The 26,448-nt window shown below is 44.4% G+C and overlaps 1 protein-coding gene across 1 annotated transcript; it reads left to right on the top strand.

The window, feature by feature from the left end:
• Positions 1-469: 469 nt before the first annotated feature.
• On the top strand, positions 470-19,079 carry LOC309550205 (zona pellucida sperm-binding protein 4-like; the record flags this gene model as incomplete). The annotated part of the gene is given in 13 exon segments (XM_082250621.1): positions 470-703; positions 5,202-5,323; positions 11,992-12,085; positions 12,524-12,682; positions 13,132-13,316; positions 14,965-15,062; positions 15,132-15,262; positions 17,956-18,193; positions 18,259-18,409; positions 18,488-18,566; positions 18,728-18,826; positions 18,929-18,963; positions 18,966-19,079. Coding segments are annotated over 13 exon segments (1,689 nt in total). The 5' UTR covers positions 470-519.
• Positions 19,080-26,448: the final 7,369 nt, after the last annotated feature.

Below are 26,448 nucleotides of genomic sequence, written 5' to 3'. Positions count from 1 at the left end.
CTTGTTAGTATGATGCTTCCGACAACCGACTGCGACTTTTCGGCCGAACAGAATCTGATGTGCATGCTTTAAAATTTTTGTTGGCCATCACCAGAACGGCCGATTGTTCCTCAGTCAGTACAGAATTCGGCCGACAAACAGCAGATGAGCAAGACTGGGCATGCTCAGAGAAGAAAAAACACACGGAAAGTTAATCATCACATGACATCACTTCTGCAGTCGGTTGTTGTTGGCCGACAAAATTCGTGTGCAGTCTTTTTAACCTACACAACAGCACCGGACAAAAGACGGCCGATCGTTCGGCCGACAATCGGTGCGTGTGTACGGGGCTTAACTCAGAGCATGAACCTTGATTAGTTTGAACAGACCCACAATCAAAAGATCTTGGCCACCTTTGCAAGTATTGGGATCACCTGTGTGCATAGCAATCCCCATCCAATCAACCTGAAGCCCAGCCCTCTCTCTGGGATATAAATATCAGGCCAGGGCTGAGGGTCATTATTGCAATTCACCATCAAGATGGGTTCTTCCAGGGCAGGAATGGGCTTAGTGCTGTTGTGTTGGAGTTTCAGTTTGTCTTGGTTGCTGTGCGATGCTAAAGGACACTTTGATCGCTCCTCTCTCCTCCACTGTTCTCTGGACAAGATGGAATTGTCCTTTTCTGTTCCTGTTGAAGGGGTGGCCTTTTCTCTGAGAGGGTTGGGTAAGTCTTTTTTATTTATTTATTTATTTTTCTTTAAAATTGCTTTACTTATGGGTTAAGGATGGGAGTTGTTAAGTGGTAGTTCACAGAACATGGTGGATGTGAGTAGCACATGTTGAGTAAAGGGCCATACACACTATAAGACTTTCTGAAGACTATTTCCTTTAGCCTTACCAAAACCATATAATATGAGGTCAAACCTAAACACTTTCAATTTGTATGCAATCTGGCAGGCCCTTGCACTACATAGAAAAGGTAAATCTAAAGGGGGAAAATAAAAGTCTTCAGAATCTTCTAGTGTGTATGGCCCTTAAGGATCAGGATATGCACTAGAATGTAGCCAGTGTCCTGCGATATTAAATATCCAGTGACTGATGGGTTTACTTACAAATTGGAGCTGAAGGCTATTCCTCCCCCCCTTACCACCCCCTCCAATCTGTGTCCCATTGGGGAGATTTCTCTTCACTTCCTGTACCACAGACAAAACAGGAAGTGGTGGAGTTTTCTCCAAGTGAAGTTGTCCTTGGTTGTCACAAGATGTTAGTCTAGGAGGCTTCTCCCTGTAGCCTAGGACTAGTGATAGCTTTTTCTGTATCTTGCAAAGAATGGACTGCCCTACCCATGATGCATTAAGAATAGTGAGTCTTAGAGGAAATCTGTCACCATTGTTGGTATTTCTGACCTGACGCATATATGGGGGGGTGGGGGGGCAGCATGTCAAAATGGGGTAAACTAGGGATCAAAATGGAATACCCCACTCTAATCTCAACTTTTAGAAACCTGCTGGGTCAAAAAAGCTGAATTAAAGAACTTGTTACTAGGCCATACTCTAGGTTGCAACCTATTTTTACCAGTAAAAGCTGTATGTGTAGATTTCCATTAGCCCTGGGACTTCTTCTTGGATATGGTAATAGACTTGGAGCTGGTAGTAGACTTGGAGCTTTGATTATTTGGGGGGGGGGCTCAGGGTGTGGGTTTTTGTTTAAGGAATGCACCTTACTGATGCAACAAGGCAAGCTGGCTCCTATTGGCTTGGTTCTTCAGGCTGCAAGCCTCAGTGCATGGGATTCCATTGTGGTGCACAGAAGACACTGGTATACCATCCAGCTGCAGCAGCTTTCAGCCTCTTAGAATTATACAGTGTCTAGGCCTGTGCCAAAAAGCTAAGGTCTTGTGGACTGGGGCTAAATATTCAGTCTGCATGACTGAGGCCTAATTGGGAGATTCAGGTTAATGAACAGTGACCCTACACAGCCCTGGAAGCTCATTCTGCAATTTTAGTATGCTGGGGTGAGCAAAGTTCCCCCTCTGTAGGCAGAGGTGTAATCAACATAAGTCACACTATCTTAAGGCCCGTACACACGTACCGATCGTCGGCATACAAACGTCGGTGGACGAAGGATCTGCCGATTGTACGCGTGTTAGTATGGTGCCTCCGACAGATGTCTGCGGACAAGTCTTTCGTGCAAACATGAAAATATTTGTATGCCGACACCAGAACGGACGATTGTTCGCCTGTCAGTACACAATTCGGCCGACAGACCGCAGATTTGCAAGACTGGGCATGCTCAGAAAATAGAAAACACAGGGAAAGTTAACCATTACATGACATCACTTCTGCAGTCGGCGGACAAAATTCTTGTGCTGTCCTTGTGCTGTCTTTGCACTTTTCAGCAGACACCGACATCCCGGGGAGAAAAGAGGAACATTTGTAAGCCGACCATCGGTACGTGTGTACGGGGCTTTACTCTGAGATTCTTAAATGGTTACTTTCATTTTACTATGGGTCTGGTCAAGATGGGCTGACACCCTGCTCAACATGGTCTACAATTGCTTTGCTTTAAAACCCATGTCTAAAATGATTAACTGTCAAGGCAATGCTAACCAGGAGCAGTGACAGAACCCAACCCTATGTGAACAGATTAATTTTCAAATTTGTCCTACTGCCATATGTAGCACTAAGGAACCCTTGTCAATTTTGAGTGACTTTCATCAAGTGATGCTAAAAAGTTATTGTCCCTTCTATTTCTGTATGTGGGTGATGGCTCTGTAGTTTTAACAAATGCTTTACCTTTTCCCCAATTGATATCCAGCTGTTGCATGACCCGGCTCTCTCCCAGCCTGTTTGCAGGGAAACATAAGCAGCAGTAGCTTCTAGTCCTCTGCTGCTGGTCCCATGTTCAAAATGGCATAAAAACAGCCTTTGTAATACTGTACAGAATAATAAATATCTGTTTTAAATTGTCAGATATATTTTAACATCTTTCTTTGCAATAACATGTTGTGGGGGCATTTCTGCCAGTCACCAGCGTCACGACCCCTCCAGCCTGTTTTAAAGGGAGGTGCAACCTCCATCAATCTACATGTAATGTTTTGCTGGCTGGTGGGCATGGAGGGAGGGGGAGGAGTCCAGGGCCGCTGATAAGCCAGTACAACTGGCCCTGTTGTACCGGGCCCTGTGTCCTCAGCTCAGCAGGGGGGCCCGGGCAGCCTGAGAGACAGTTTGATAGTCTTTGGGTAAATGCCTGCACCAGTGGCAGAGCTCCCAGAATGTCCAAGTCCCGCCTGTCAAAATGATTGGTTGCTGAGCCTGTCTAGCATCCCAGCAACCAATCAGGTGCATGGAGACCCCGGCATGAGGAAGATGTAACTTTCTCGTCTTGAGCTGCTCTAGCTTTGCTGTACTTCCCACTGACAATGGAAGGGCTGGGAACGGAAGGGCTGGGAGTGTGAGGAGACATGCTATCTGGACTGAGACATTGCTAATGTAAGTGAGAAGAGCTCCTGCCATAGCTGCACACTGAGGGGGGGAGGGCGGTCACACAGGTCTGTTTTAGAAGGAGAGGGAGGACAGGCTTCCCCAGAGATATTTACACTGCAACCACATCACCCACAGTACTTGTACTATATCTGCGCCCTCTGGCTGTCTCTTGTATGATGCCTGCGCCCTCTGGCTGTCTCTTGTAGCATGTTTGCGGTCTCTGTTGCAGGAGAGAGCTCGGGGGGGGGGGGGGGGGGTGACACCATGGTTTACCGCACCAGGTGACACCAACACTAGTGACGCTACTGCCCCTGCTCTGCTGCTCTTACTAGCAGGGGTGTAATTGCCATTTTTGGGCCCCTCTCTGACCTCTGTGCTGGTGCGAGTGGAGGGACTTTCTTTTTTTTTTTTTTTAGATATTTCGGACGCATGTGTATTCTGGGCCCGAACCTCATGGTGGCTCAATTTCAAGTCCAGGCTGCCTTTTTTTCCTCCGCTCAGCTTTGAGTTAGGCGCGAGACAGAGAGTGAGTGGCTGTGCGGCAGGTAGAAGCAGCTGATTGTCCGTTGTGAGTTTTATACTGCATTACACTGCACATATTTACTATGGATGCCAATATGGCATGGTGTGGTGATTGTACTGTGCTCTGCACATATTTACTATGAATGGCGTGGCATGATAAATTATCACTTGAAGACAAACCTGCACTTTGTTTCAAGGTGGGGTCTAGGGAGGGGGCCAGAGATGGGGCTGAAGGGGGGCCCCCGTCAGGTAGGCTGTACGGGACCCCATGATTTCGATCAGCGGCCTGACTGTCATTTTACCACTATGTATATACCCACATGTGACTCTATAGTCACATGGGCTGCTTGGATATCATAGGGAGGAAATGCTCAGCATAGAAACTCGCTGTAAACTGAGCATGTGCAGAGTTGCTGCAAAATCCCTAGCTAAATTGAGGGCTATGAACAGGAATAATTTTATTTCAGAATGCCAAAAATGAATCTCATTCCTGAGTGAACATGTACACCATTAAGATTTTGTGGGTTTAGTGACACTTTGAGGATGTCTGTCAAACCAGCAGCTCCCTGGTTTTGAGGGTTGCAAATGCACAGGTTGTTAGACTCAAATGAGAGGTAGTGCAATTTGTCTCACTTATTCTCCCCCCCCCCCCCCCCCCCCATGGGTTGCAAGTTGTTGGGAGAGGCACAGCTACTTGTCAAAGATGGGAGCTGTGCCATCAGAACTTCAATTGACCTTCACAGAATCTGACTTGACAGTAGTCATACTATTCTTGGGCACCTGTAATGAACTGTTCCAACATACTATATTTAATATATACTTCATGGTTTCTGGCCTAGATTAAAAATGATGGTCTTTCTTAGCTATGCACTCTCTTGACTGCATGCCTGAGCAAAGGGCAGATGGGACTCCAGGAAGTAAATGCTACATGATTCATCTGCCCTAAGATGGCTGTGGCTAGAAATTCTAGGGTGTTTATTTCTCAAAGCAAAATAAATCATGGGTCCATTGATGGATGGGTGAGTTTGCTTTGGATATTAAGTGGTGTCCAGTTTGTGGTGGTCTAATTTAAAAATGTTTGTCTGAGGACTGATTCTATTGAGCATTGACTGGTCTAACAATCTGGTGCCAGTCTGCCTTCAGAAGTGAAAATATGATGGATCTGGTTTAATGTGCCTCTGTAAAATCTTTTAATTTCTTACTTTCTGTTTTTAGATTCCCAGGATAAATTTCAGAGTCTTGCCAATGATTCTACTTGTGGGCTCTGGGTAGGAAAGGAATCCAATAACACAATGGTGGTTGCTGCTGCCTATGATGGATGCTATGTAAGGGAAGAGGTAAGCTTAAACACTGACTTAGGTTTTTTCTTTTTCTCTGAAGGGGGCAACTTGTTTCAAATTTCTAGGGTCCCAAAAGAATCCTGAGAAACCTTATCTATGCTACCTAATAATGCATGCCTTTAGATCAATGTATAGCCAAAATGTTAGTTCTGGAGAGCGAAGACCTGTCTAGCTTTTTTTTATTTATTTATTTTTTTTAAGCCAATTTAGCCAGCAGCTTGATAACTTTTTAGGTATTATCCTTTATCTGAATACATCATATACACAGGATCAATGCTGACATGTTTCAGCCATTATAGCCTTACTCATAGCAATAGCATGTTATGAGTAAGGCTGTAACGGCCGAGACCTGTCTGCACTGATCCTGTGTATGATGTAGCAAACTAAAGGATATTACTAGGCAGTGATTGAGTTGCCAGCTGAATTTCTGTGTTGGATGTTCATACATAGTTACATAGTAGTTGAGGTTGCATAAAGACAATAGTCCATCCAGTTCAACCTGTGTAGGTGTGGGAGACCCTAATCATCTCTCATACCCCTTAATGTTCTGATCCTTGAGATGTACGTCTAAGTCTTTTGAAAAGTAGCCATACTTCCCGCAGAAACCACCTTGTGGTAGAGAATTCCACAATCTTGTGGCCCTAACTGTAAAGGACCCCCTGCGTTGCCTGAGGTTAATACGTTTCTCCTCTAATCGCATTATGTCCTTGCGTCCTCATGCAATCCTTGCAACTGAATAGCTTTTTCTCTTTGCTGAGATCACCATTGAGGTATTTGTAAATTGCTATCATGTCCCCCCTCAGGTGTAGACGCTCTTAATAATTAAGGTCCTCAATCCCCTAATTAGTAAGGGGAGTGGGGATCCCCCCAGCACCTAATTTCAGCTAGTGTCTCAATGCACTTTGGTATCTTCTGCTTGTATTTGCCTAGGTTTATTCTGTCGTCCCCCCCCCCCCCCAAGTGGTGAAGGGGATTTAAATGGCAACACCTGTTCTGGTGGCAAATCTTGGAAGGCAATGCCCTTCAAAAGTTTTCACTTTTGGCATCTTCAGGACAGAAGTGAAGGAACATCCAAATTGGATGGTACAGTATGCTAACCCTTAACCAGAGATGGAAGTTCTACACATGCCTGACTTGTGCTGGCAGAGTGGAAAGCCCTTGGTAATTTGTACAATAAGTGCCTTATGAATCCTTGGTGAATAGGGGGGCTTTAGACCTGTATCCTGACATTTTATAAGAATGGTATGAGCTAACTCTTTGGTGTAATGTATTTTTCCCTAAAACGTCTTTCAGGACAGCACCTTAGAGAGATGGCTCCTCCCTCTCCTCATCAGGAAACACCCCATCCACCAGATTTTAAAAGGAGGCTTCTCCCACCATTCATCAGTTTTTGTGTTTCCTCCGGCCGAGGAACACCTCTGTGGGGAGCTGGGCTCTTAAGGTGCTATCCTGAGAGACCGGGCTTCCTACGTCCACTTACCCTTTTTTGGAGACGATTGCTTCTCCCATTCACGCGACCGACTGCAGTGCATGGGCTCCTTCTTCCTCTTCAGTGCTCTAGGCTGAGTCAGGACCCCGCAGAGCACAGCCCTGGGAAGGCATCTTGGAGGAGCGGAACGATTTTTCTTAGGCTTCCGCCGCTTTTTTTTTTTTTTTCAAATTTGCCGCCATTTCTCCGGATCGAGTGACGCTCGTCCGGACCGGAAGTGAGGTTCCGGAAAGGGCAGCGTTCTGCAGGGGGCGTATGGCGTCATTTCCGCCGGACGCAGAGGAAGAAGGGAGGAGCAAGCTGGTGCCTTATTCCGGATCCAGTGCAGGTGCGCTTTGGTCTCCGGAACCGGTACCGAAGCCACGGGTGATACCGCTGCCAAGCGATGGAAGCTTCTTCAGCGAGTGGGACAGGCACAGGCACCAGTAAGGCCCAGGTAAGGGGTATCTTTATATGGCCTATCTTACTGTGGGGTCTCTCTCCATCCCTTTTATCTTCCCCCCGGTGGCTGGGGGCCTGTCAGGGCACATGGGACTTCCCTTAAAAATGTCTTTCTGTGCACCTTGGTGACCCTGAGAATCAGGCTGACTCTTAAGAAGCATGTGTATGTTTTCCCATTCATGTCTTCCAGGCTAAAAGCTCGGAAATTGTTTCCAAGAGAAAGTGTCCTTCATGCAAAGCAAAGTTGTCGGAAAGCTGGAAAAAGACACTTTGCCAGGGATGTATTGATGCACTAGTAAAGGAAGAAGCATCTACAGTTTGTGGCGATCTAGTCGCATCTGTGAGGAAGGAATTGGATGCTACCATCCAATCTTTTCGGTCATCCCTACAGGATCCTGCCTTGAGTCAGCCATCAGCCTCACTGTCCTCTCAGGGTTCACAGTTGGTTCCTTCGGTGGGGACAGAAGGGGTTCCTTCCACCCAAGGAGATAATTCCCTCTCACATTCCAAAGAGGATTCAGAGGAAGAAGAGGGAGGGGCACAAAGTAGGCCCACTAAATACAAACTATCCTTAGAGCAAGTGGATGGTCTCCTGAGGGCAGTTTACATCACCCTGGGTCTAGAGGAGGAAAAGAAGGAACTGTCCCTACATGACAAAATGTATGCAGGCTTGGAAGAGCCTAAGGGCCGTATCTTCCCAGTGCATCAGACCATCTCAGATGCAATAAAACATGAGTGGGCTGATCCGGAAAAGAAAACCTTCTTCCCTAAAGCCTTTAAAAGGCGATTTCCTTTTGATGAGGACCCAGGAGCTCCCTGGAATAAGATGCCAAAGATTGATGCAGCCTTCTCCCAGGTTTCTAGGTCAACAGACCTAGCATTTGAAGACATGGGAGTCCTGAGGGATCCCATGGATAAGAAGATGGACCAGCAACTTAAGAGATCCTGGCAATCCATCATGGGGAGTCTGAAGCCTGCCATGGCAGTAACCTGTGTGTCCAGGAATCTGGAATACTGGCTTAGCCAGCTAAAAGCACACATCACAGCAGACTCACCTAAACAGGAAATTTTGGATTCCTTTTCCACGGCCATAGCCTTAATTGCTGACGCTTCAGCAGAGTCAGTGAAGATGACAGCAAGATCTGCAGCTTTATCCAACTCAGCCAGAAGGGCTCTTTGGTTAAAGACATGGCCTGGAGATACAGCTTCTAAAAATAAGCTGTGTGGACTTCCTTTTCAAGGGGATCTACTATTCGGACCTGGGCTAGACTCTGTTCTAGATAGAACAGCAGACAAAAAGAAGTCTTTTCCTGTGAAGAAGAAACAGGCAGCAAAGAAGCTTTTTCGACTTCAAAAAGCTCAGCAAAATAGCAGACCCCAGGAGAAGAGAAGAAATTGGTCGACACAAAAACCAAAGGGAAAGGAGGTGTTCTCTTCCATCCTCCTGTGTCAACCAACAAAACACAATGACAAGACATTGCCGGTGGGAGGAAGATTGAGGGAATTCCTCCCCTATTGGGCAGCCATAACAGAAAATCAATACATTCTGGATATGTTGTCCCAAGGCTACAACATAGAGTTTTCAGAGACGCCACCCGAAAGGTTCTTTGTCACAAACCTCCCAAGAGATGCAGAAAAAGCCCTGGCTATGATGGACCTGTTAAAGGACCTGAGGCGACGGGGAGTTGTCTGTCCAGTTCCAGTGGAGGAACAACATCAGGGATTCTATTCCCACATATTTTTGATAAAGAAACCATCGGGGGATTTTCGTCTTATACTGAATCTGAAACCTTTAAACAGGTCAGTTCTGTACAAAAAGTTTAGAATGGACTCAATTCTTACAGTCAGAACCCTGTTAACAAAGGGATGCTTCATGGCATCAATCGACTTAAGGGATGCTTACCTGCATATCCCTATTGCCCCTCACTCACAGAGATTCCTAAGGTTGGCAGTAAATCTGGGAAAGGAAATGCTCCATATCCAATTCAAAGCACTCCCTTTCGGGCTATCATCCTCCCCTCGTATTTTTACGAAGGTAATGGCAGAGTGTCTAGCTCCCCTCCGCCTTCAGGGAATCTCTGTGGTGCCTTACCTGGACGACCTGCTTTTCTTTGCCCCGTCAAAGGAAAAACTTCATCAGGACCTACACAAGGCAAGAGGTCATCTAGAAGCTCTGGGATGGATAGTGAACATCAAGAAATCGAATCTCACACCGGCTCAGCGGGTTCAGTTCCTAGGGTTTCAGTTATGCTCTGTGGAACAAAGAATCTTCCTACCAGAAGACAAACAGGTCAAAATACAGAATTTGGTAGCAAGGCTACAAACAAATCAGTGGTGGTCGATCAGAGAGATCATGTCAGTCCTTGGAAACCTGACTGCATCAATTCCAGCTGTCCAATGGGCAAGGCTGCATTTTCGGCCACTCCAATATTTCCTCCTCAGAATCTGGTATCACAATCCAGAGACTTTGGACTTAAAGGTAAAAATTCCCACCAAGGTCAAGAGGTCCCTTTGGTGGTGGAGAAATCAGATAACCTTGTCCCAGGGTTTGGCCTGGTCCTTCCCAGCAGACCAGAGGTTAACAACGGATGCCAGCAGTTGGGGGTGGGGAGCCCATTGGAACCAAAACCTGGCACAGGGGGTTTGGTCTCAGACCGAGACAAGGAAATCCTCAAATTGGAAGGAGTTAAAGGCAGTCGGCCTAGCCCTAGCTGCCTTCTCTCAAAATCTTCAGGGGACTCATGTTCAAGTCCTTTCAGACAATGCCACTACGGTGGCATATCTAAACAAGCAAGGGGGCACAAGAAGCAAAACCCTACAGCTGTTGGCAACGGAAATTCTGCAATGGGCGGAAAGGCAGTTACTTTCCTTGTCAGCAATCCACCTAAAAGGTACATTAAACAGTGTGGCGGATTATTTAAGCAGGCAGAAGATCCGAGAAGCAGAATGGAGCTTGAACCCAGAAGTCTTTATGTTGATAACCAAGACTTGGGGAAAGCCAGAGGTGGATCTGTTTGCAACAAAAGAGAACGCAAAACTTCCACTTCTCACTCCACAGAAACGACAACTCTCTGGGAGTAGATTCCCTGGCACATCCCTGGAGGTTCAGGTTGGGGTATGCCTTCCCCCCCCCCCTTCCAGCTCATTCCGTTGGTTTTGAGAAAAATCCAAATGGAAAGAGCCTCAGTGATCCTGATCACACCTTATTGGCCCAAAAGGGTTTGGTTTTCGACTGTCCTTCAACTATCAGTCAAACCTGCTTTTCAGCTCCCTCTTCGTCAAGACCTACTGCTTCAAGGTCCAGTCTATCATCCAGAAGTGGAAAAGCTAAAGCTCACCGCCTGGTATCTGAGGAGCAACTGCTGAAAAGGAAAGGATTTTCAGACGCATTAATTGCTACTCTACTTTCCAGTAGGAAAGTCACAAGGAATATATATGCAAAAGTTTGGAAGACATATAATACCTGGTGTGAATCGAAAGATCAAAAATTGAACAGTATTACTTCAATTTTGGAGTTCCTACAGGAGGGCGCAGGGAAAGGTTTGGCAGTAAGTACCCTCAAGGTACAAGTTACAGCCCTGGGTGTATTCTTGCAAAGGCCCATTTCTTCAGAATCTTTAATCATCAGATTCTTCAGGGCCCTTACCCGCTCCAGACCAGTGCCTGTCAGAAGCTTCCCCAAATGGGACTTGTCGGTGTTCCTTCAGGCCTTCACAAAGGAACCTTTTGAACCACTAGAAACGGATACACTAAAAAACCTTACCCTCAAGACGGTCTTCTTGGTGGCAATAACATCAGCAAGAAGAATCAGTGAATTACATGCTTTATCAGCTATCGAACCTTTCTTGTCCATATATCCAGACAGGATAATTCTCAAGACGGATCCAGGGTTTCTCCCAAAAGTAGCTTCAACGAGAAACCGATCACAAGAAATTGTGTTACCTACCTTCTGCCCTAATCCATCAGGAGATAAGGAAAAAAGCTTTCACTGCCTAGATGTAAGAAGGGTCCTTATACATTACTTGGAGGTTACTAAAGAGTTTAGATCAAACTCTCTTTTTGTTTTCTCTGGCAACAAAAAAGGTCGCCAGGCATCAAAAGGATCAATAGCCAGATGGCTCAGATCCGCTATTTCAGAGGCTTACTCCCAAATGAAATTGTCTCCCCCCACAGGGGATCAGAGCTCACTCTACTAGAGCGTTAGCCACTACATGGGCAGAGAAAGCTGGTGCCACTCCAGATCAGATCTGCAAAGCGGCTACGTGGTCAAGCTACTTTACATTTGCAAGACACTATAGGTTGGACCTTTTGGCAGCTGAAGATCAGGCTTTTGGCAGAAAGGTCCTGCAAGCTGTGGTCCCACCCTAAATTGAGTAAGTCTCGCTAATCCTCTCTAAGGTGCTGTCCTGAAAGACGTTTTAGGGAAAATTCAAGTTAGACTTACCGGTAACTTGTTTTCCAATAGTCTTTCAGGACAGCAGGAGGATCCCGCCCTATGGTATAAAATGTATTGCTGTGATTAACCATATCTGTTTATGTGTTCCAGCATGGGCCGGAGGTACTCTTCTACAAACTGATGAATGGTGGGAGAAGCCTCCTTTTAAAATCTGGTGGATGGGGTGTTTCCTGATGAGGAGAGGGAGGAGCCATCTCTCTAAGGTGCTGTCCTGAAAGACTATTGGAAAACAAGTTACCGGTAAGTCTAACTTGAATTTTTTTTTTTTTTTCCCTTTAGGGCAGGGAATATATGATGGTCCTACTTCTGGAAGAAATTGAAGATGGTGCTGTTGACCAATACAAGACGGAGAAGAGATGTCCAATACAGAATGGTAACAAGCCATCTAATCTCGAACTGGGAATCCTCATAGCATGGTCCCCTGAAAAAAGCACTATGTAGCTTTAACATGCAGGAATAGGTGTGATTACTTCCAATGGAGAGATTCTGCTTATCAGACAGAGTGGCTCCTTAGCCACATGAACAAACAAAGCCAGCACTCCAGTGTATGCTCTGAAATCTGTTGTGTGGTGATGCCAACCGGTTTCACCTAACTAGCTTTATTCATGATTGAAGCCAATTTGGCTGAAACGCATTAACTAATATGGCTGCCATTTGAAGATTGCAGAGCATATACCATGGTGAGTTTTTCTTGTAGCCTATTGCACTACTTGGGGTGGGGGAAGGGAGGGTAAATTTCCTAGCTTCTAAGCCCTAATTGCATATATCTAGATGTACTGCATATTGATAGAAGCTCTTGTTTCTTGTATAGAAGCCCTGGATGCCCCTGGCCCTGATGTCTGCTCTGCAGTTGCTCAAGGGGACAAACTCGCCTGTGCTGGAACACCGGTAACCAGTGACACCTGTGCTGCAATGGGATGCTGCTACTCCCCAAATGATGCTACAAGGCCATGTTTCTTTGCTAATAAGTGTAAGTAGGTTAATGCTTGTTCCACTAATGTTGGGTAGCAGCCAACATCCCTATGACCAGGTCTGTAGGTGAAACATAACTTGCTATTGGCGGGTAAGGTTGCGAGTACCTTGGCATGGTCAAAAGCATTTCACAATTGAATGACCTTGAAGCCCAGTCTAGAATGTATTTGCTCAATGGTGTTTATACCAAACTAATGTCTCTAAAACTTGACATTATTTTAGACTAAGCAATACTTGGTGACCTTTCAGGTAAGATGGGACTACCCTCTGGGTGTCATGAGACTTTATGGTCTTCTCTGTATAATTTTGTGCTCTTCACTGAAATAAAACCTGTATAGATGTGAGTTCAGTTAGACTAAAATGTATAAGTACGCAGTGGTCACAATATCAGTAACTAGATAATTGCATGTGTGATCTAGATTGGTGACAGACCAATTTGTTTTCTAGTGACCACACAGTGCACATTTGATGGCAATATGGTGATTGCAGTGTCCAGTGAATTGGCCATGCCATCTCTGCTTCTGGATTCGGTCAGTGTGATTGGACTGAACTCCTGCAGTGGGCTGACAGTCGATACCAGTAACTCATTTGTAGTATTCAAGTTCCCATTGTCCTGCACCACAGCAAATCAGGTGGGTATTGTAATAGTCTGGATATCAGTCTGACCATTGTGCTAGAAAAGCCTAACCTCTCTGCAAATTCTCTATCCATATGAAATTCAATGAGACATTAGGACTGATGCTTGCAGTAAGTTTTTTTTTTTTTTTTTTTTTTTTTTTTTTTTTTTTTTTTTGGGGAACTATATAACCTTTTACAATTTTGGTCTTTGATCTCACCATTTTGGGCACGATGAACCAATCATAACCAAGTAATAAGGATGATGGAACGTTATCTTGAACTTCTCAGTATTGAATCATTGCTTCTAAAGGTTGTTCTAGTCCAGCATACATTTAAAGCTGGCTATAAACCATTTGTAATACTTACTATCTTAACTAGTACTGTTAATCTAATGCAGAAATCTAAATGGGCGAGTTCACTGTCCTTTCAGACTTTAGGGGGGGTGGCCAGGGGAAGTACAAAATGCTCCTGTATCATTGGGAATAAAAAAAAAAAACTTGGTGCCCCATCAGTATTGGTAGGAGGAATAGGGCCTAATTTATCAGTGGGAGTAATTATGACCCAGTATAACTGGTAGGAGTAGTGCCAATCCATGGAAGGAAAAATGACCTGTTGGTGCCAGTGGGAGGAATGGTGTCCAGATAAAGGCCACTGCACCATTAGTCCTGTGCTTGTCTAAAACAGACACTTTTCTGTAGGTTTTTCTTTTTTTGCCATGTACAGAAGGCCACCCTTTTCAACACCTTGTGTGTGGCAGTCTCCATAGGGCTTGCTGTGTGACTTCTTGGGTCTACCTCAGATTACCTGCAAGCAGTCACTATGAGATTTTTCACATACATCCTTACTTTTGTTTGCTTACTCACAGTCCAGGGTATTTGGTTTATTTATTGTGGAACTTGGATGGGAGAAGAATAGTGGGATATTCCAACTGAACTTTACACAGTATAGGACAACGCTCTTGGCCTCACCAGGTTTTGTGTAAGCACACTGCTTTAACCATACTGCCACTTGTATGGATGAAGTCCTCTTGCTCTCTGACCTGAAGATAAAGTAGTTGCATCAAATCTGCCACTCTAGCATCCCTTTGACTGACACCCATCCACTCCCTCTTCCTCTGGAGGAATAGCTGAGGCCCCATGAGAGATCTGTAGGCAGTCTGATCCTTCCAGTCAGGAGCTTAACCCAGAGGTCCTGCAGAGCTATCTGACTTTCAGGTTGACCACTCAAGGCCACATGGCAGCTTCTACAGAGGGGCAGCTGCCCCTTCCTCCAGGACCCTGGTCTCCAGCCAAAGACCCTGAGCACATGTGCCCTGCCATTTAGTCACCCAGCATGCAACAAGACACTCTGCCAATCACCAGGGCTGTAAATGTCTGTACCCTCACTTGTTGGGTTTCCTCCCACTGTCCAATATGCCTCCCTATTGGACCAGTGTGCAACAGTCAGACAAGCTGAGCTGCACCATGAGCAGACCCTAACAATGTATCCTGCTCTCTGGTAGGCCGAGAGCAATCTAAAATTACCTGGCATTCTCTATGGCAAAACAATACGCTCTTCTAGCACCTACCTAGGAGGGTGGTATTACTTTTAAAAAGCTCTGCCTATTCTTGGTTTGTTTAAATCTAAATCCAACTTTTTCTCCTTTTTCCTTCGTTCAACCAGGTGCCAAATGGTCCAATGAACTATGTAGCTACTATAGAAGCCAATAGACAAGTACAGACATATCAAGGATCTTCTATCACTAGAGACAGTACAATGAGGTAAGATGAGCAAACCTGCTGTGGTATGGGGGAGCACTGTATCTATCTAATACTGTATTGTTTTTCTAGGGTGACTGTGCAGTGCAGCATCATTCAAACGGGTATTGTGCCGCTGCTGAGTTTTACCGTTAACACTTTGCCACCACCTCTTCCTGTCAGTACATCTGGTCCTCTTGAACTGGAGATGAGGATTGCACAAGGTGAGAATAATAAGTCTTCAGCCTGCTGGAAGCAAGCCAACACTTCCACTAGTCTAGTGCCCATTGGTGTAATGCAACTTTCCAAACCAGGGCCAGTTTTTCTGCCCTTCATACTCTAGGGTAGGGGTGTACTCCATTTAATCGTGGGCCGCATCAGCATCATTCTTGCCCTCAAAAGGGCCGGTTGTATCTCTAAGACTAGATGTCCCGAGCATCCCCTACTTAAGACTTCAAGAGCCTCCCCACCATCAGAAATTGCGCCCCCCTATCTTGTGCTGCTGCTGGGAAGAAACTGTAGGCATTTCTGAAAAGCAAAAAGTACTGGGTCTGGAGGAGGACCAGAAAAGGGCTGGAGCTCTCCTGCAGGTGCAAGGGCCACATGAAATGGCCTTGGGGGCCGGATTCGGCCCGCGGGCCTTGTGTTTGACACCTGTGCTCTAGGGGGTCTGACATGTCGCCAGTGGGAGTAGAAAATGCCCTGCCATCAAGAGTAAGCAATGCCCCATCATTGGTATCCCAAATTTCAGAGTCCACTATGACCCACTGTCAGTGGGGAATAATGCCCCAAGGGCCAGAGATTTGAGGCCACTAATGTAATGCAAGAAATCTAGTTGTTGGACTAACTACATCACATGGTTGCAGCCCTTCTGCATTAGAGGCTTTTTGGTTTGGCCTTAACAGTCCATGCCGCCACCAATCTGTATCTAGGAGGAATGACTCCTCTGCTCCTGCATTATTGGATAATGCACACTGCATATCCCAGGAGGCTTCAGGCTCCTACAGCAGCTGGGAGGGGCAGAGCTTGTGTTGGGTGTATGCAGTGCCAAGACAAGGCCATCTAGAGCCAAGGGCAAAGATGCCAAACTGCACCCCCCCAATGTTAGCATATCTGGCTACAAAACACTGAGCAGTAATCTGCATGCTTGCCCCTTAAGCATTCCACCTCCCTGTACAAATCGTATTCCCCTGCCAAAAATGGACCCCCCCAGCACAAATCCTCTACCCCCCCCCCCTCAAATTTCCTCTCCTAGTACACATCTTGCCCACTTCATACTACAGTGCCCAGGGCAGCCACCCCTTCTCACAGCCCTGGGTGTATGGCAGCTGTAAGAATCGGCTGCATTTATGAGCTGAAGATGGGTGACACAGGACTACTAGGCTTGGAGTGGCAGGGCAACACTGATTAGGCTTGTGCAGCTCTAAAGGAAGCCTTTGCTTGGTCTCATGTTCAGACTGTAACAGCGAGGCTCCCTCCAATTGAAAGTGCAGTACAATACCAACCTACTGACCACACTAGAACTTACTGAATTGATTAAACTTTATTTAGTAAAGGATGCAAGACAAAAAAAATCCACTCATCAAGTCCAGATTGTTTATCCTTTGCCAGGGAAGCTTTGTAGAATCAAACAGGGTTTCATGTGATTGTTCGGTTTCTTACTGCATGCAAGAGCCAAGTTGGATCAATCACATGGCAATTGCAGTATAGCACAGGAGCAATAAGTAGCAGACATAGAGCATGCATACAGGCAAAACATTTTACAATATCAGGTAGGCCCTTAAGATGGTTTCCATAGAAAAGAACACTGAGGGTATCCAATGCAGTCCCCTTCAAGTAGAAAGGGGCAAGATGCATGTAGTAACAAACTGGTTGTCAAGGTGGATATTCCAAGCTGTACCAAACCCTATTATGCCTGTCCAGAAGTCAATCAGGGTGGCTGTTCTCGGATCCTAACATGGAATCCACCAGGGGGAGGCTTGTGCAGTTTCCTTTAAGGAAACTGCACAATCCTCTACTAAACACGCTAACATGAGAAGGTGTGATGGCTGCCTAGAACTTACTGCTTTAACTAACCTGTTCTCTGCCTCAAGTTCCCTAGCAGCTCATGCTAGCTTCACTTGGCTCTTAGACTAGCAGAAGCTGCCATGTGTTGTCAATGGGCCACTGTTGTAGTTTAGGTTAAAGACTTGGTGGTGCTTGTGGCTGAACATTTCCATTCCCATAACTACCAGGTTGCCTTTGCATGGCACTGAACTCCTTGTTAGACATCATGTCCTTTATGGTGTTTTGATGCAAACGAAACGGGCCATAAGAATTTGAGATTATAGTGAGGCATGCCATTCACACCCCTTTGAGTTTATTCCACAAAGCAAGTGAGTGGCTACCGTCTGGCATGCTAACTGGCCTCCTGTCAACGGTTACATCTGAATTTACTCCAATCAGATTTTACTTATTAGTGGGTGGGGTTCCATCATGGCTTGACAAGTCATGACTTGCAAATATAGGCTGCCTAACTAGGTGCTTTAAGGACTATGCTTGTCCAGTTCGCTTTTGGTTTAACACTATTGTCAGTCAAGCCCTCTTTAGGAGGTGAGGGGTGGCCAGGCACCTTGACTCCCAAAACACACTGCCTGCTTTGGATTGTACCTCCCTGACTTAATGGAATAGCATTGTATCTGGACCTCTTGGCATGGGAGTGGTGCTTTACCTTCAAATCTAATCACATAACTTGCATATAGGCTCCCAGAAAAGTTTGGCTTTTTATGTAATACTCTTTAGCTAGTCAAGAAGGCATTGTGCCTTCCTCTTAGGGCTAGCTTTTCCAGGGTTAAGAGGTGTATATTCATTGGCGAAATGTGTTTTCCCAAGCCAAAGGAACATCCTTTTTCAAGGGTCCCTGAACCTAACCTCTTAGCTACATATAAGGGCAACAAGCTTTTTTGTGTAACTAACATGTTCACTATGCCTAACTATGCCTTATACTACACTGATGAACAGTACCCTGTGGTCAAAGTGCTCAGAGACCCAGTCTACCTGGAGGTTCGCATCATTGGCAGAACAGATCCAAACCTTGTCCTTGTCTTAAATGACTGCTGGGCCACCAACTCCGCAGAGCCTACACTCCTCCCTCAATGGCCCATCTTGTTTGACAGGTGGGTAATCTGTAGAATGGAAGCTATCACATCTCAATTCTGAATGTTTGTGGTTTTATTTTCAGTTGCCCTTTTAATGGAGACAACTACATAAGCCAGCTGATCCCTGTTGGAGTTGCTTCACAGGCTGTACCTATACCAAGCTATTATAAGCGCTTTGTGGTCAGCACCTTCACATTTGTGGACTCCACCACCCAGCTTGCCCTTGAAGGCCTGGTAAATGAATACAAATTTGTCTCTTATTTAATTTCAAGATTTGCTGTGATAGTTTAACTATGTAAACCTTGTCTTCAGGTATACTTCCACTGCAGTGCTTCAGTTTGTGTTCCATCTGCCATGGACAGCTGTGTGGTTTCTTGTGGCCAAAGGAAAAGTGAGTATTCTTTTCAATGTGTCAAACCATGACTGGTGAAAATCTTGGTTTTTCACAACTCCCCTTAAATAAAAGGGGACATTTGGTAGATGTGCTCTTGGAAAGCAAGCTGGTCATGGAATTTACATTGCATTTTTTTTTTTTTTTTTTTTTTTTTTTAGGGAGAATGGCTGAACTCCAGTCTCTGAAGAACACAGTGACTTCTCAAGGACCTGTTGCGTTTGTTTCTGTGGACAATAAAGAAATCCTAAAACTGGAAGGTAATCTGAGATGCAATTTTGGGTGAGGCTGGCTTAGATGAAAATTCAACATGGTCTTGAATTTTAACTTTTTTTTTTTTTTTTTTTTTTTTTTTTCTATAGGTGCTGATCAATCCAACTACTCCACACTGGACCTGGCCTGGCTAGAGCACTAGCAACTGCTGGGGTTGTTGGGTCTGTGACTGTTGCTGTTCTAGGCTTGTGGCTTTACCGCAGGAGTCAAACATGTAACATTAAAACTGCAAATGTTTAATTAAAAAATATTTTTATAAATCTGTGAATTGCTTTATTTCCAACATGGTTCCAGGAAGACTTAAAACCAACTTTCCAAAAATGGGTTTGGGTATTTTAACTTTGAGTCAGGATAATGGCTAATCTCGCAAGTATGTTTTTCATATATTGGCCCAATCCTGTGATGAGCCTGAATGCTTAAGGTTGCTCTCCAACACCTTTTAGTTGCTGGGCAAAGTATTTGTGGTCGTGATACCACTGCTGTTCACCTTGAGTCAACGGACTTAAAATTTATGCTGTCACAGGTACCTAATAAGAGGGTTGTGACAACAGGAAGGAACCAGACCTTGTTTTGAAGGTTGTGTATCTATTACTCAACTGTATTGTGCTCCCATTAGGTGCTAGGTAGCATTAGATTGCCAGTGACATCCACTCAACCACTAACCAGAACTCTGCTAGGGTCATAACTCTGCTAGGGTAGGCTCATACCCCCATCGTGACATTTTGGCTGTTGCCATTTGTCCATCCTGGGGCTTCCTCAAACCTAGCCTCAGCTTTCTGAAGGCTTTGGCTACTTGATGGCAGAACCTTATTTCTCAGCAATCGCCCACTTTTTCAATGGGATTGTAAGGGGGAATGTACCATAGTTTAAAACTGCTTATTTGCCACCCTTATCAGCTGCTAATGCCAGGAGATATTATGTTTTGGTAAACATGACCAACAGAGGCCAGTATAAATTGACTGACTAATCTTAGAAGGGTAAGTGAAGCGGGCACTGAGTGCCTTCTGGCCCCAGACTTGGCAGTTGTAGGCTTTCTAGCCTGATGGCTGGAAGAGGTGTCCAGTAGTTATATCCTGACGTTGTTACTGCATACCCAGAGGCTAGAATTTTTCAGGTAAAAGACCACCTGTTCTGTCAGAAATACCTGTTGGAACTATCTCCTGGTGCAATGAAATGGTGTTGGCCTATCTAGAGAATACTTCATTCCTTCCAATTTTTTTGGGGTCAAGCAAATTTTTGATATATTGATCAAATGTTAGGCTGCAAGCTGGTAATCGCTTAACTACTAGGTGTTGCTGCTCTAACTTCCATGTAATATGGAAAAGCTTGAGCTGGAACAGTCACCTGTTCAGTATGGACATTTTGGTGAATAATGGTACCTCTGGCCAAAGGACAACAAGAGAAGGGTGTGAATTACAACTAAAGTTTATTGAAATGGGTACCATACGTTACAATAATGTAAGTACATGCAAATGGGAACCATCACCTCCAGACAACTTCTCTATTGCTGGTTGGTGTCCACAATGACCTGGCTTATACATTTTGAGGGAAAACCCTCTTCTACGGAGCCAAAAATACCACTGCAGTGGTATTTTTGTCTGAGGAAGAAGGCTCTCCCTTGAACCCGTAAGGCAAGCCAGGTCATTGGACGCCATCACGCAGTAGACGTTTCTGGAGGCGATTGGTTTGGTTCCTAGTTTCGTACATGAATGTATACGTCTTAAAATTAGTATAATGTAAACTACCCATAGAGTTTTTAATAAACTTTTTTTTTTTTTTTTTTTTTTTTTGTGGTAATGCACAAGGTCGGTGCACCCTTTGTTGCCTTTCAGTGTTTTTGGATACCCTTGGAGGGGAAACTTGGGGCGGGTGGAGATTTGTGCTGTGCGAGGAGGGGAAATTGGAGGGGTGGCAGGTTTGTGCTAACACACAATGCTCATACATCTTGAGGGGGTTCAAGCTCTTATGTTTGCCCTTGACTCTAGACCTTGTCCAAGCACTGCCTGCATCCATGTGATATGGGTGCATATTTAAACCTGCTTGTTGGGGGAGCAGAGCACAATTGCAAAGAGCACCAATAGGTAATGTCATGTAAAAAAAACAGACCTGGTCTGCAATGCATAGAAAGGGTAACCCCCCCCCCCCACACACACACACACAATTTATAGGGCATATGAAAAGTATTCACAGAACTTCACTTTTTCCACATTTATATGTTACAGCCTTATTCCAAAATGGATTTATGCAGGTTGTAATGTTCATTTTATCTTGGTTTTTCATGAGCACTGAACCTTTGGAATAGGCATTATACTAAAAATGGTATAAGTGAAGAAAAACAGGAATTCATATAACAGAATTTAGAACATTTTTGAATGAGTATGCATAACACAACTGTTTGTATGATTATTACCACCTTCTATGTATCAATAAATCATTTTGGAAAAAAAAAATGGACCAAATGAATACTTTTGCAGTGGTCCTCAACCCTGGCCTACAGGGCCCACTAACAGGCCAGATTTTAGGTATTACTTTGGGGAGATGCAGACTAGAGTACTGCAATCACTGAGCAGCAAATGATATCATCTGGGATGTATTTCAGTTATCTTGAAAATCTGGCCTGTTAGTCAACCTTGTAGGCCAGGGTTGAGGACCACTGCTTTAGGGCATCATACACATTTTTAGGAAAAAACAGCCCCATCTTATCCCAAATAATCCCCACTTATACTCTACCTAGGCAGCTGTATTTAGTAGGGGGCAGCAGTTCTCGTAACAGATAAACATACAGCCATTTGTGCGGCACCACCTCAATTTTTTTTTTTTTCATTCTTCAGCACATATCCATATGGCTGCTGTGACCTTACCCTTTTATAGTGGGGGGGGGAGGCTTAGCCAAAAACCCCTGGCTGGCCTCTGTAAGTCAGTTGACTTGGGTTAAATGGCCAGGCAGTGCATTATGGGTACTATGGTGAACTCCCACATTTTGCGAGGTTCGTAAACGCATAACATGCAGAATTTGGTGCAAACCCAAATCACATTCCTAATGGCTTGAAGTAAATAACTTCTTACAAATGACACTTTGTTTTCTATAAGACAAAGAATTCATATAAATGGTAACCTTTTGTACCAAGTGTGCGCCCAAAACATTGGAGGTTTCTAAAGATGGGAACACAACAGAAGGTGTTTGCCTTCAGACTGTCTCTCTCTAATTGATTCTCTGTATGGACCCTTCTGAACCGAGCAGGGGAGTAGAGGGAGAGGTCACTGCTGTCACAGCTGTATGTTTAAATACATAGGTAAGTCCACCTTTAGCCAAAACTCCAGTCCTTACTAAAGACACTTTGGTACAATAGGCATGTCTGACCTCATCTGTCATGTATTTTCTTTCATTTCTTGCATCAAACTGCATTAGGGTATGCTGATATCTAGTGGTGGTTTTGGGACATTACAACTTTTTACTAACATGATTTTGATATCTTCCCCTCTTGTTTAGGGCTTGTTAGTTCAGTTCTAGACCCTGCCAGTTCCACTGATGCGCCTTAAGTCCATGTTGTTCAGGGCTCGGGAAAGTCATTAACTTTTAAAGACTAGAATAACATTGTCTGTACTGCAATTAGCTGAAGTAAAATTGTGTTGGATTATACTTCTGATTGAAGAGTTAAGCTGCCTGTAGATGGTGTCAAGTCAGAAGGTGACCATTAGACGTGCAGAAAGGAAGAAAAAAATCCTCTTGTTTCGATCGGTTTACTAGTCTTGTTTGTTTTTTTTTTTTTTTGACTGTACTAAAATTTCCCTGATGTATTTGAATCGGAATCAAAAATATCCAAATTCATTGTAAATAGCTGGTATTAAAAACTTGACGAAAGACTGCTATATTTTTATTCTTTTTACATTCTATTTCAATTTTTTTTATTCTATTTGAATCTTTCTATTCTGTTTTTTATTAAATTTTGTTTTTTTAGAATTTTGGAATATAGCTATATAGTTTTCTATTCAACTCTTTTTACTCTATTTTCTGTTTTATTGTGTTTAATTTCAAAATTAATGTTGGAAGACCTATATTCTTTCTATTCTAATCTTTTAGTAAAATTTTGGAAGACTGCTACATTCTAACACTGATATAGTCTTTAAAGGAAATTGGCAATAGGTTTACATTTTGAATTTGTTTTCGACTGCCATCTGAATTAGAATAATTTGTTATATTGGATTCATTTAGAGTCGGTACTTTGTAATTCCGGAAACTAACATTTTGTCCAATTTCAATTGGAATGAAACGATCCGCCCACGTCTAGTGACCATACTAGTCTAAAAGACTGGGACTAAGGAGCTATGTCAGTGCATAATGTTGCATTTGAAACTGAACAAGGCCCAAAGTGATTATCCGCACGGTGACACCAGACAGACGTGGAATATCACAGCTGGTGGCTGACACTCCATGGATTTTCGGATGACTTTTATAGGCAGAGCTGTCCGGGAAGTGGCAGCTTTTGATCCATCATCTGCGGCTCCATTCATGACAATCCTGGCGTGTTCTTTTTCTGGTCACGTTGATGTGGCTTTTAAACTAGGTGATGGGGGGGAAGGGTACAGATGTAGAATTAGCCAGTGGGGAGCAAGATTCAGGGGGCACAAATGGGGACATTTGCGGTAGGGTGTTCAGAGCTCCTAAACCCAAGGTGAAAAAAAAATGACAAGAGCAGCCTAAAAACATCATCAAACGAGGATATAGTATGCAACCGGTCAAAATTACGAGGTTTGTATACCAATGCCAGAAGCCTGGCCAACAAGATGGGAGAGCTGGAGCTGCTGATGTTTGAGGAGGACTTAGATTTTGTGGGGATAACTGAGACTTGGTTTGACAGCTCTCATGATTGGATTGGGACCATTCAGGGGTATTCCCTTTATCGCAGGGATAAAAAAAGGGGTGGGGTATGTCTGTATAAAGACCAGTGTACAGGTAAATATGAGGGATGATAGTAATAATGGAGCTATGGACAAGGCAGAATCCCTATGGGTAGAACTAAAAGGGAAGGTACTATTGGGTGTATGCTATAGTCCCCCCAACCATAGGGAGGTGGACCTCCTTTTACAGATAGTATTGGCAGCAAGGATGGGAGATGTCATTATAATGGGGGACTTTAATTATCCAGATATAGACTGGGCAGAAGGAACCACGCATTTAGCCAAGGCTCGGCAGTTCCTAAATGTTTTGCAGGACGATTCCATGAGTCAGATGGTAAAAGCACCGACAAGGAACAATGCGGTACTTGACCTACTGATTACTAACAATACAGACCTGCTCATGGATATAGAAATACGGGGCAACTTAGGAAACAGTGACCATAGGTCAATTAGTTTCAGTATTAATCATAGTAATAGGAAACACAAGGGTAATATAAGGACACTGAATTTCAAAAGAGCCAATTTCCCTAAACTGCGCTCTCTGCTAGAAAATATCAAATGGGATAGAACCCTGGGAACAAAGAACACTGAGGAAAAATGGGAGTGCTTCAAGAGCATACTAAACAAAGGAATTGGCCAGTGCATTCCAAAGGGAAGTAAATTTAAAAGCGCAAAACCAAACTCCAACATAAAAATGCAGATTAATAATAAAGAAAAGGCCTTCAAAAAAATACAAGACTGGGGGGGTCATTGGCAGCATTCAAGCATTAAAAAGAGTGTAATAAGAAATGTAAAGACGAAATCAAGGCGGCTAAAATAGAACATGAGAGACATAGCGGAAGAGAGTAAAAAGGAACCCAAAAATTTTTTGGAGTATATAAACCGTAGGAAAGCGAGGCCAGAACACATTGGCCCCATAAAAGACGACAAAGGAAATATGGCCACTGAGGACAGAGAAAAGGCGGAAGTGTTAAATAATTTCTTCTCTTCAGTCTTCACAAAAGAATCGGGGGGCTACACGAACCTAGCTTGTAAGGCTAAACAAAACACACCTCAGGAAGTACCGCCATGGCTAATAGAGGATAGACTTCCAACTAAACATAAATAAATCAAAGGAACCGGATGGCTTTCACCCGAGGGTTCTTAAAGAGCTCAGCCAGGTGATTGCCAGACCATTATTCTTGATCTTTAAGGATAGTCTACAGGCAGGTATGGTGCCAGCTGATTGGAAAAAAGCCAACGTGGTACCAATATTTAAAAAAGGGCCGAGATATATCCTGGGTAACTATAGGCCGGTCAGCCTAACATCTGTAGTCTGCAAAATTTTGGAGGGGATGTTAAGGGACCACATACAAGACTTTAGTAATGAAAATGGTATTATTAGTAGTAATCAGCATGGATTCATGAAAAATCGTTCTTACCAAACCAATCTATTAACCTTCTATGATGATGTGAGCTGCCACCTAGATAAAGGTAAGTCTGTGGTGTATCTGGACTTTGCAAAGGCCTTTGACACCGTTCCCCACAAACGCTTACTGTACAAACAAAGGAAAGTAGGTATGGACTATAGAGTGAGTACCTGGATAGAGAACTGGCTCCAGGGGAGAGTCCAGTGGGTGGTGATAAATGGGGAGTACTCGGATTGGGCGGGTGTGGAAAGTGGGGTCCCCCAAGGTTCTGTCCTGGGACCAATCCTGTTTAATTTATTCATAAATGATCTAGAGGAGGGGATATCGAGTATCAGTATTTGCGGATGATACTAAGCTAAGCAGGCCAATATCTTCTATGCAGGATGTGGAAACCTTACAAGCGGACCTGAACAAAATAATGGGGTGGACAACTACATGGCAGATGAGGTTTAATGTTGAAAAATGTAAAGTAATGCACTTGGCCGTCAGAAACACGAAAACAAGCTACTCACTGGGGGGGGGGGGGGGGGAAACCTCTGCGTGAGTCTAGAATGGAAAAGGACCTGGGGGTACTGGTAGACAACAGGCTTGGCAGTGGCATGCAATGCCAAGCCGCTGCAAGCAAAGCCAACAGAATACTGGGATGTATAAAAAAGGGGATTCACTCCAGAAATAAAGAGATTATTCTCCCGCTCTACAAGACTCTGGTCCGGCCACATCTGGAGTATGCTGTCCAGTTCTGGGCACCGGTCCTCAGGAAGGATGTGCTGGAACTGGAGAGAGTCCAGAGAAGGGCAACAAAAATAATTAGGGGAATGGAGGGCATCGGCTATGAGGAAAGACTGCAAGCTCTGAACCTATTCTCTCTGGAGAAGAGACGATTGAGGGGGGATATGATATCAATGTAAAAATACTGTACTGGCGACCCAATCATAAAGAACAAACTTTTCAGAGAAAGAGAATACAATAAGACACGTGGCCACTCACTAAAACTAGAGGAAAAGGGGTTTAACCTTAAAATACATAAGCGGTTCTTCACTGTCAGAGCAGTAAGGATGTGGACAGGGCCGGCCTTAGGTGTTCAGGCGCCCTGTGCCAGCTAATCCTGTGGCGTTCCCCCCCCCCCCCCCGCACGCATTTTCTTGCACTTTACTTGACTTTTCTTTTTTATGATCACTAATAACTTAGCCCCCCTCACATCAGAGACCCCCCACACAGAGCCCCCTTTACATCAGAGACCCCCCCACACAGAGCCCCCTTTACATCCGAGACCCCCCACACAAAGCCCCCCTTAATTTAGA

Source organism: Pelophylax lessonae, assembly GCF_965119305.1.
Source record: "Pelophylax lessonae genome assembly, chromosome: 3".
NCBI classification, from domain to species: Eukaryota; Metazoa; Chordata; class Amphibia; order Anura; family Ranidae; genus Pelophylax; species Pelophylax lessonae.
Note: the sequence above shows the minus strand (reverse complement) of the source record. Positions and strands in the feature narration are given on the sequence as shown.